Source organism: Aptenodytes forsteri, unplaced genomic scaffold (assembly GCF_000699145.1).
Source record: "Aptenodytes forsteri isolate BGI_AS27 unplaced genomic scaffold, ASM69914v1 Scaffold82, whole genome shotgun sequence".
Lineage (NCBI taxonomy): Eukaryota > Metazoa > Chordata > Aves > Sphenisciformes > Spheniscidae > Aptenodytes > Aptenodytes forsteri.
This window is the reverse complement of record NW_008795490.1, coordinates 1,267,858-1,279,975: the sequence shown is the minus strand read 5'-3', so window position 1 is coordinate 1,279,975 and position 12,118 is coordinate 1,267,858. Positions and strand designations below refer to the sequence as shown.

Below are 12,118 nucleotides of genomic sequence, written 5' to 3'. Positions count from 1 at the left end.
AAGTGGGACAGATCAAAAAGGCTGGGAGGTTCCAACCGGGAAAAGAAGTAGGGAGCATAAACTCCAAGAAAGACTCACTCTTGGAAGAGCAAGGGGCCAGCTCTCCAGCACCACAAACTGCCTCCAGGGCAGGTAAAGCAAAGGGGCTTGGAGGAAGGAGCTATGCTCAAGTGAGCAGATTATCCCCTCAGGAGCGAGGGCTGGGAGACATACCAAAAGGACTCCTGTGTAGCAGCTGAGAGCTACACTGCTAATAGATTTCCTTCATTTTAATTCTTGTAACTTTGTAACCAACGGCCAACCCTTGCACTTTGCTGAAACTGATTCTACTAATTCTTTCTCTTCCTTTCTAATTGTAATAACAGTGGTCTTAAGATGACTTAGAGTGCAATACGCTGTGTCCTCTGGGAGTAACTGGTCTATTTACAGAGGTACTCTGGGGATGTCTCTTCCCTGAGAGTGCCTGCCTGGCACCTCTCCCAGCTACCCACTGCCTCCCTCTCCCCAGCTCTCTGGTGGGCCTCCTAGTTCTGATGTAGTTGAAAAAAACCTTTTGGTATTAGCTTTGATGCCTTTAGCAAGCTCATGCCAGAAAGTGCCTTGCTATAATTTCACACCTAACTTGTCAGAATTTATGCTCTTTCACATTTTCCTCATTTTAATTATTACAGCGTTTTAATTATTATAGCAGCTCATTTGTATAACTGTAAAAACTTGATTTTGAATTGCAATGTTTATGTGAAAACCCAAGTAATTCCTCAGGAATGGCTGCTCGTCTCTACTGCACAAAAATTACAGGTAAAAGCTTTTTTATAATTAAATTTCTTTTCTGTAGTTACCTTACCTTTAGTATTTTTCAAAACCTTTCTGAGCCATCAAAGATACTGTCTCATGGTGCTCACATTGCTCTTGCAAGATGCCTCAAGGATAAGAATAATCCGTTTACCTGTAGCCTATTCTATCACTGATACAACGGGCAGGACTTACAATTAGTCTGAGGGAAAAATACAATAGCCTTCTCTGAAGACTGAAAATATGATTATGCTCCTAAAAGCAAAGTGAATAGTCAGCTCTGTGATCTGCTCCATACTGTTCCTGTGTCTTCAATGCCAAATATGCTCAGTTTTCAGTTAAAAGATGTTTCTCCCCAAACACTGCCCCTGAAAACATACTGTGGGACACAATGATAATCGAGCTAAATTCTCAGTTGTTTTGATCTTATTATTAACAAAAGTTTTTCAGATACCAGCCTCAGCCACCCTGTACAACTTGCTTTTTTCCATGTAGGTGAAATGAAGACCTGCGCAAATGTACTGGAGCGGCAGCTGGGAACAGAAGTAGGCCCATTAACTGGGATTTAATGGCCTTCCGCCTCCTCCTCTATGCCTTCTGTTGCCTGAATAGAGGTCACAGTTGTCAAAGAAGCAATTTGCATAATCTGTTACTACTATAATTTTTATTCAAATGCTATTTTAAAAGCAGAAGCAGTAACAGAGGTTTAGCTGGAATGTTACTGATTAAAATAGCATTATGATTTTATTTAGTAAGTTAGTCAAGAAGGAATGAACTGTCATTGCAAGCTTTAATTGTCTGTCATTAAAAAGTTTGTGGTGTTTTGTCATCAGTGACCCTGGATTATTCATAAGACGCAACTAATGATGTATCCAAATGCAGCTTTCCCTCTGTGCCAGAGCTTTAACAAAGCTGTTTGTCCATGGGTTTTTCATTTTGTTATACTAGGAACAGAAAACATTCAAAAGATGCATCAGGGAATCAACCTCAGGTGAATAGTAGGAGCACTGTTATAAACCGTAACATCTTTAGTGACTGATATGCTCATTAGGTAAACCTGACAGTTGCTTGAAAGATACCAGCACCAACCCTTCAAAATGATCTCCTGACACAAAAAAAAAACCCAAAACACATTCTTGATACGGGGGATACAAGAGTTTGGCTGACTGGCCCCTTGGGATTTAGACCACAAATAAGTTTTGGTTCTACTGCAATAAAGTATGAAATTACATCTGTATGGGTTTAGTCCAAAACCAGACAGCCCATCAATAGATCTGATGAAAGGAAATGGAAACAATGCAAGCCTCATGAAGATGCGGGATGAAATGCAAAATCTGGCGGCTGAAGTCTTTTGGAATTGCACTAAAAGATGAAGAGATGCCATAAGTGGTCTCAGCCTTCATAATCCTACAGGTATAAATGCATTATACAGAAAGTTTAGAGAGGAGAAACTCTGGTTGTGACGGAGAGGCTCAGACAAGAGCATGCAAAAAAACAGTGTGTTTGACTTCAGGTAAGGACCTTGCCAGTTGATGGGAAAGATCAATATGAAAAAGGTGGTGGAGAGGAACCGGAAAAGGTAGCAGACTGCAGAGCACAAGTTCTGTATATACAACGTGTATTATAGTACAAAGAAAGGAAAGATTCAGTAATTCTATGAAAAAATACGTAGCCTATCTCTACAATACATTGTAGGTTGTCAGAGCCAGTCTATGAGCTCACATGCCCAGAAACTTTAGTAGAAGAGAAACATTCGATCTAGGTTTTTCAAAGGATGATTTAAGGGAACATGGACTTCACCTTCCGCTACAACTCATTCTGAGCACAGCCTTTACAAATTCAAGTCCCATGAAAATCCAAGCCTAAAATAAGGATTTAAAAATCTGCATTGCAACTGGCAAGCAGAGAAACCATATCCTCCTTTGCCATATTCAGTGGTGAGACCTGGAAGGCGGCCAACCCCCCCGAATGCCAGAAGCGCTGGGCAGGGGCACTGTGGATCAACACTGGCCCTCCTCATTCCTCCAGTTCATGAACCATGCCCAGCATCCCAACCTGCCAAATACGTGTGAAATACGTCAATTTCTCACCTGATCTAAGTGATTATTGTTGGTGCTGCTGTATTTACAAAGTCAACCTCTCATCTTGACTCTAGGAGAAAGCAGAACCGTAGCAATATGTTTAGCAGATGGACCTGTAAATCGCACTTCCCTGCACTGTAAGCTCAGGGAGCAGATTTACCTGGAGTGAGTGTCATTGTCATGTCAGGTTGCCAGCTACCTCACTTTTCGTCTCAAAATGCACCATTCATTTTGGACCACATGATGTATTTATAGGCAAATGCTCTGCTGCATAACCATGCGCATACGAGCTAACTCCAACCTAAGAAGTACACACTAGCGGGGAACAGTAAATACAGCAGAGTTGAGCCTGGATGCATACAAGCTCCATGCGGGCTTGGAAAGCTACGCCAAACTCTCTTGCCAGACCTTTACTGTTGCTCATATTTTAGCAGTGAGACTGATACTATCTTGGATCAATCTTTTGGTGCCACAGTTATGTCTCTCATGCAACACACACATAGTCTGGAGTGGCTTCACCTTCCTCAGCAGAACAAGAACTGCAGCTGTTATGAGCCGCCAATCTTTGCTGCAGAACTTGCCACGGAGAAGTTTAGCTTCTGAGACAAATCTTCCAAAGACCTAGAGGATCTTTTGAAAAACACAGAGTCATGAGAAAGCCCAGAAGTGCTCCAATCCTTCCAAGAGCTCCTATTCTTAAAACTGCTTGGTTTATTCACAATGGGATTGGAAACCTCTGAAAGACAGAAAACAACGTATTTTCCTTTTATGGAATTGGAAAAAGAAAGGATATTTCCACTGATTCTGCTTATCACCGATTGGTGCATCCACTAACTTCAAGGCATCCCAGATCAGGCAGTCCGGTTTTGTCCCTGCTTTGCAAATCTTGTATTTTCATTGCTGAAGAGCTAAATAACGTATCTATAGCTTCTGATACTACCTTCAGCTTTATAAAACAAACCAAGGAGCAGATCAGATGTGCAGAATGTCCTAGATGCTATCGACCTAATTGGGAACAAACGTCCTCGGGGATATGTGCTGTGACTCTTCCTCTTTCCTGCCTTTCTTGCACACAGAGAACTGGGAATTTGTTTTACAGTACAAGAAACAAAAATACAATTAAACACTCTTCCTAGAGCTCAAACTGCCTATTTTAGCATACACACTGTTTTAGAGCATTCTTCTAAGTAATTTTGAACATTCAGATTTCAGAGGGAGAAGAGAGGAATGGTTTGTTCACATTTCCTATTTTCATTTTCTATATTCAGAACAGGATGTTGGGTGATAAAGAAGAAAACACCACCCAGGCAGAATGTAAATTCACATGTGCTATTACCACTGGCACAGTGTTCAAGTCCCCTGAAAGTCCTGAAAAAGCAGGGAGATTACACCACCTTCTGGACAAAACTTTTTAAGTTGCACATACAGTTACTTTGCTTCACATAATGGATGGGAACGTGCCATGGAAGCATTACGCAGTTAGTTACTTCCCAAGTCCAACCTCATGTTTTACCTCCACACAAAATTTAGAATTTTCCTCTTCTGTAGAAAACTTTCATACACAGTGATTCCTCTTGAGAGTATTATTTAGGGAAAACACAAAGCTGTTTTAGAGTGTGAGGCAAAAGAAAAGACAGCATGTTTGGAGTTTCCAAAGTTTTTGAACATTTGAATGTCTTCAAAGTTTTCCCAAATTCTGTTTTAAGAAAGTAGCAGATGCAAAGAAGTGATGTAAAAAAAAAAAAAAAAAAAAATCTCAGAATTTAAATTGGATCTAATCCAAGCTGCTTTTATTCTCACATCAAGAGTGCAGATGCTTGTGGGAGAGAGAAAGTTTGTGCATTTGTGCACCAGAGATGAGCCAATATATTCCCTTTCCACATACCAGTCATAACCCTCTCCAGAAAGTACGGCTCATGAGAAGCAGGCAGACTATTAGAAGCTGCAGATCACTTGTCCTAATGTTTTCTTTCCTTTCATTTTGTGCTGAACAAAGGCAGAATATAAGATGATCACTATTTAAGGACACTGCACAAAAAGCACCGCCTCCTTCCATTAGACTTCTTTCAACATTTCTTACCCAGAGTTTTTGCTCTTGGAGGTTGTGCCTCCACAGACATCCATTCCAGTTCCTCAGAGGGAAAAAAACCAGTGGGATCTTCCCTCCCTCCCTTTGGTTTCTTCACATCCCAGCAACTCTTCCAGCAATGACTCTCAGTTCCTGAACATTTCCAAATGCATAGCATCCACATCTTGCCAGAGCAGCCCAAGAACAGGGTGGGAGAAAGGCTGCCACAAGAATTTAGTACTAACGGTATCAGTCACACTACAGGGAGCACTGCTAAAAAAGTGATGGCCTGGAAGGGGGGATAAGGAAAGAAAGAAAAGCCTCTCTCAGCCTTCTCCACTTGCAAAGAGTTTCATTTTGACAAGGAGTGGGAAAATGCTCTTCTCCACTTCCAGCACAGGAATCATCTGAAGGCACGCCCCACCTTCGGTGCTGCCCCAGCACAGGAGCAATCTTCAGCACAGTGCAAAGGCTGACGGGGTTGATCCCACCCTTTTCCTAACTCCATCAAAGAAGGCTTCACCATCTGCCTCACAAGATCTCAGCCTTGCAATAACAACAAATGGCAGCATCTCCCTCCTTACTGGGTTTAAAGAGAAGGAGAAGCTCATAAATCGAAAGTGTCAAGGCTCTGTCACCAGTATTCATGAACAGAATGGATTTAAAAAATCAGCAAGTTTATATTACCCTGGATAATACTACTACTACAGTTAAAAACATTCCCTGTAAATGTGATCCTTAAGGAGAATCACATTTGTATTGCATTTTCAAAAAAGCACATTTTACAGTTTACCTGAACAATATATTTTCTTCCAGCTGACAGCATGAGTAATTTCATTGCACTCAATAAAATTCACTGTTTGAAAAGTTTGTCAGTCTTCTTGCTTTAGAGTAAGATCTACACATTCTCCACGCAAAATGTAACTTTCAAGAAACAAAGATTTTTCTTCTAGTATTGGGAAGAAGTGTTTTTATAGGGCTTCTGGTGCCAAAGAAAATTTATGAACTCCTGCAGAAAGGTGAGAGGATATGGGTTATTTCTGAGGTGATAAAAAACATTTTATTGCCTATTCTTTTACATTAGATGCTGTTAACTTTTACCCCATGCCACAGAAGTTGACAAGGCAGAAGAAAATTCTATGTTTTGCTGTGTATAGTGTGTATTTTCTGCCTCTTAAAAACACCAAAGATAGGAAACCCACACGTGTCCATTTCAAAAGAAACTGTGTAAGTATTCTCTGCTTTCTGGCTACCAGCCAGGCTATGAAAGTGAGCTACAGCCAGCAAAAATGAACAGGACTGACCAATTCTTTTTTTCTTCAGTTGTGCTCCTGAGAGTGAGGAGAGATTTTACATGTGAAGTTATGCTATAACTATTTCAGGCCTTTCAAAGAGTTAAGGAATACTTCCAAGTTTTGAAGTAAATATAATCCAAGGCTCTGCAATTGGACTCTATTTGCTCCAATGCTGGGGAAAAAAGACAAAATTTTGAGCAAATTTTACTGTGTTAGCAAAGAAATTTAGTAAACGCAGTATTTTTTTTTTTTTAATTTATTCTACCCATCTACCTATTCAACAATCCATCCGCCGCCCCCCCCCACTCCTTTTGATCTCTTTTCAAGGGCAGTTCTGCCTGTCAAGGCAGGAAGAGTTTGTCACTTTGGACAAGACAGGCATCAAAAAAAGAGAGTCCTTTCGCAATTCTTGACTTGGTATCAACATTAAGAAAATACTTAATTTCAAGGAGAGAGCGGAAAAGGAGAAAAACAGGAAGCCTGTAGCTCTAAAGTATTCTACAAGATAAAACCAGATTGGTTCCAATGAAAACTTTAGCACCACAAAGGGCTTTCACATTTTGTTGCACATTGTTATAAAACACACAAGTCAAAATATTTGGCATATGGATTAGCTGAAGGCAACATTTTTATTAAGGCAATGAAGAAAATTATCCTCCTAGTGTCCTCTGACACTAAAACTTCCTGTCATGCAGAATTGCCAACTTTTTTAAGCTTACAAAATTTGAGAAAAAATTGGTGTGCATTTCAAAATGTGACACCGCCAAAAAGAAAACAAAAAGCCAGCACAGAACAAATACACAGCAGCTGGCAAGCAAAATGTATTAAAAATCTCAATAACCAACTGTTAGTGATAATGTCTGAACAAGCCAACTGCATTTCACTTTCTTAAATGTTTTATATTTTACCTTTCTTCACAGTTTCCTTCTGCCAGCTTATGTAAAACAAATCATTAGCAGCACCGACAAAAGCACTCAAGTCATATTGCATTACGCAGTTATCTGTCATTACATATACAGGCAGATACCCGCACTCGCATTTCTGTGCTCTCTGATGTAAATGTCCAACTATCTATCTGATCAATAGAGCCACAGTTTTACTGATCTTCTGCTTCAGAACAATAGCAGCAAAGTATTGTTGAAGGTAAAAAGGCTACAGGCTTTGTTTTCTAGCTAGGAGGAGGACACTGAGCAAGAGTTTCTTAATAAATGTTGTTACATGCTGTTTCAGATGAGAAATTTTACTACAGACAGAGAAGAAACAAAGCAGTTTGAATATGGCTTGCATGGTTAAAAGAAACAGAGATGAGAAAAAGTTTCCAGATTTCCTGATTTCTATTAGCATCAACCTATATTGAAGGCTCCCGATAATAAGTTTGCTTGGATGGAAGCTGTAGTGATCTGGTGCCCACCCAAAGCACCTGTAATGAGGGAGGAGGGTCCCAACCTTGGGAAGAAGAAGGGGTTTAACCCAGAACTTCTGCAGACATATCTTAAATGCACATGTGATTTTATGGGTTTGATAACAACCAGCAGTTTGCTTCCTATAGCAAGAGGTAGGTGCTTTTAATTTGGCTTAGATTATGATGTTGGTGGGACAGCAATCACCCATTTCCTACTCTGCTTTCTAATCTATGTAATCCACTAAAGCAACACTGGATGGAAATTGCCTTCCTTCACTTACTTTCTGCTTCAAAACAGCTCTACAAATCCAGTTTTTGAATTGCGTCTAATCCAGAACCGCTTATTGCAGTGGACTCTGGTGCAGAGATTCACTGACCTGGAAGTGAATCACCTTTCTGTACACGGTCCTTCACTGTGTTTTTCTCATCTCAATATATTCAACTGATAAAAGATCAGTTCTGGAAAAGCTTTACTTTCTTTATACGAAAAGAGGAAAGACTGCCATAAGAGTATCTCAGGTGGAGCAGCAGGTCAGCAGACAAAACTGTAAATTGTGTAGATTTAATCCGCACGTGTTAGTTGCAACAAAAGGTCAGTTTTGGCCCAAAGTATCTGCTGCTTTGTGGGATCACCACACAGCTGGGCAGAATAACATCTCTTCTTCCCAGCACTTCACGATGCAACAGCAGAGGGTGTTGCAGATCAGGTCTAAGGTGCCCTGAGGAGAATGATGTAGGATTTGTTACACAGCACGTGGATTTTTTTTTTTTTTTCTTTCTGGCTGATTCTGTTAAGGTTTTTGTAAGCATTAGCACCAACTCAGAAATAACCTGAAAATAATTATGATTGGAAAAAAACCCCAAATACATGCATGTATGAAAACAGGAGGAGAGAGTTAACACAAGGAAACTGTTTCCTTTCTATTCTTCCTTGTCAATAAGTGAATCGGAAAAATAAAACAGAAGTTTAATCCGCATAGGGAATACTGAAGGAAGGAGATGAATCTTCACACATGACACAAGACCAGTCTTACACATGAAATCCCAGAGGAAATCACTGTCCTGAAATAGGGGATCAAGTCTCCCCCAGATACTGGAATATACACAGTGAAGAGAAAGATTATCCAGCACTTAACGGTTCTGGGAGATTGCTTATTTCACACCTGACGATTTCTAGGGCACCCTGATGAAAATCGAGACCCTACATGCTGTTTGTTAGCTTCCCCCAATGGTGCTGAATAGATGAAAATCTATGGTGCACAGAACAGCTGAGGAAGTCCTATAGATTCCCAAAGAAAAGTCTGCTCATTGCAAAGAGCATGCTTCTATTGATCCCCTGCCTCCCTCTCATCTAACATCCCCGTGGGAAAACCTTGGAGACTGAATTCTGCAAACCGTTAGGAAGATTTCCACACACTACAAACGTAGGTCTTTTTATTTTTTAATTTACAAAGAAAAAGAGATATAACTGATCCAAAACTGGGCATTGCTCTCATGTCAACACCACACCATGCTCTCCTTATGTCTGTTATTGAGCAAAACAGCTCTATGGCTGATTATAATACCACAAAAAAGTAACACTCACACCTTCTAAATAGGTGCCTTAACTGCTTTATTGCAAGCAGATAATGACCCACTGAAATCATGTTCAGAGGAGGAATGCCACACTTTCCCTGTAATATCTGTATCATTGCTAAACACAAGACGTTCAAAAATGCATCCTAGAAGCAGGGACTGGTGGACAGTCACCCATAATTCCTGGTTATGGACAGAAACCCATAATTTCTCAAAGTGACTGATTACTGTGATAGCTGCCGTCAGTCAAAAGCCAGCCATCAGCCGCATGCATTACAAACAAAATTCCATCTTTGATCCATGTTTTGGTATAAAACACACATTTCAGTGGCTGTAGGCATTTCACACCGACATGAATGCAACTGAGTCACCAAGCCAGAAGGGAAGTTTTACCCCTCCCTGGTTCATACGATGTTGATGGCCCAGCCAAATGTAAGCAGGAAATCAGTTCTGCCGGAATGACATGCACAGCCCCACAGAAGCATCGTATGTCTTGGTTTAGGCATAGGATACAAGACTGTCTTCTAAAGAAGTTAGCAATAAATAAGAGTTGGGAGGGATGGACTGACGCAGAGAAGAGAGAACCCTTTCAGACTGACTGCGGGGTGCAAATTAAGAGGTAGATTAAGTGCTCTCTGTTTTCATGTCTCTACTCAAGTCTCCTAAGCCTTTTTCCTCAGCATGCTTTGTACTTAAAGTGCTGTAAATACGTGTTCTTACTTGTACTTTACCTAAACTCAGTTTAACTGGAGGTTCATTTCATTTCAACTCTTAGTCAAGGTTGAGGGAAAATAAATATCCTGGTACTGGAGAATCTCCAAAGCATCCAGCTCCCCAAACCATTTCTTGCAGGTTTACTTAGGTAGATATTGCTGGCACCGTTTTGAGAATATTTTGACAGTATTATTTGAGAGCTGAGTATGACAGAATTAAAAGAAGAACAAGCCACTCCAGTGGTAAAGGGGAAGCTTTCTGGCATGTGGCAAGATCACTGGAGCACCAAGTGCTTGCCCAGGAGTGAAAACCATGCAGTAACATTAAGAATAAAAGAAGAATATGTACCCTTCCCCATCAATCAAATCTGCTCCCTAAAAGGGAGATAAATCTCTTCATTGACTAAACAAGACATAAACACATAGCTTTCAGCAGCCATGCAGATTTTGCCAAAGTTTCTGTAAGAATAGCTTTTTAATGAAAAAAGTTACCTGGGTTTTTGTAGATGCTAAGCACATCCTTGAAATAATGAGGTAAGAATCTTTCTAATAAAAGCAGCACATCCTCCAACTCCTCCAGAATGCCCACAAGCAGAAAATTTTCATTAACGTTCAGCTTTGCTCTTTCAAGGGCCCATTCACCAGGCTCCCTGTATTCTCGCTAAAAAAAAAGGGGGGGGGGGGGGGAGAGGGAAGAAGTTAAATATGCATTTACTTCAGAAATTCAAGCCAAGAACACAACTGAATCAAAAAATATTCAGTGCTGTACTTCTAACAGAACATACAAAAACCCCCACCAAACCTGAAAGGCTTACTGAGCTTTGCTGCACAACATCTAGAATTGGTTTGGCATGTAAAAACACGATCACATTAAAAGGAGGTTAATCACTGCGTGGAAGCACTCTGTTCTGAAGACATCTGTCACCGGGTTGTTTATAAGCTCAAACTTGTGAACTCCTGTATTTCAACTCAGAAGCACAACCCATGTCACGGGAGGAACAACTTCCCTGGGTGATGAAGGGTGCTAAGGGGTGGCGGTGTCCCTGAACCTGTCCCTGAGAACTGCTGCGAGCAACCACTGCCTGCTGTTACCTAGTGAATACCACACAGGAGGCTACCGGCCTGTTTCCCACCTTGTCCTTCATTTTAACTTCTGCCAAAGTCTCCATGAGCTTCCCTTTCCCTGCCATTACCCCTGACTGCCCTGTGTCTCTGCTACAGGATTCGCATTTGTTTGCTCTGACTGATACTGGTTTTGAAGATCAGTTTAGGGTTATTCTATCTTTCCCCCCAGTGGGAAAAGCTGGCAGGACACCAGTACACCTTTATGTTTCTCTCGTAGTTTCATGGAAGCACAATTAGGTTTGACAAGCGTATGAATCCTAAGTCCCTTAGATGAACTCATATTAATTTATGTCCTGGGAGCAGCAGTCGGCATTCATATTGATAAGGGATATAATGCCAGTGTCCCAAACTAAAGGAAATTAGCTTTCTCCCAGGGTCCAGCTGGTATGATGAACATCTGAGTCACACAGGCTACCTGAGAGGGGCTGGAGATCACACCTCTTCCTTGACTTCCATTAGGCTATTGCAAATTCTATGCGATAGTGAACTTCCAATACTTATCAGAAGCTCTTCCCATGACATGCAGAAAGGCTTACTGCTTTACACTCCCACTAGAGCAGACTTGGAGCAGGTTTTTCACTCCCTACCACCTTCCTTGAATAGGTCCATTTTCTGCAAAAGCAGAGTGTCCTTACAAATACTACGAGCTTCCTTCTTGCAGCTCCTTGTGAGACTAGGAAGTAGCTGAAGGAAGTGCAATGGCATGATAGGAGACACATCTATAACAAGCTACGAAACAGTACTGCAGTACACTGCTCAGAAACCCCATAGAGGTATGTTGTGAAAGCCTTCAGACATGTCACTGTTGTTAATAAGTGTGCAAACATAAGCATTTGCAAATGAGGCCAAAATACATTATGAAAAAAAAGTGTAATGAAAATGAAGTCATGAATCTCCTTTGTTTCTTAATCATACCCTCGCTTATGTCAAAAAACTAAAGCAGGATTTTACAGCAAAGACACTTAGAAACTGAGACATAAGAATGAACACATTTTCACTTGTTACTACTGCTACAAAAAGTATGGCTTTTGAAAGAAATTTTTGAGAACATGTGCAGTTGTTCCACT

The 12,118-nt window shown here is 40.8% G+C and overlaps 1 protein-coding gene across 1 annotated transcript in view; it reads right to left on the bottom strand.

Moving 5' to 3' along the window:
* The window catches only part of UST (uronyl 2-sulfotransferase), a 103,116-nt gene that overhangs the window by 20,496 nt on the left and 70,502 nt on the right, over positions 1–12,118 (bottom strand). Inside the window, exon 6 of the mRNA XM_009281547.2 lies at positions 10,419–10,576. Within this exon, the coding sequence (XP_009279822.2) occupies positions 10,419–10,576 (158 nt within the window). The remainder of the gene's footprint in view (positions 1–10,418; positions 10,577–12,118) is intronic.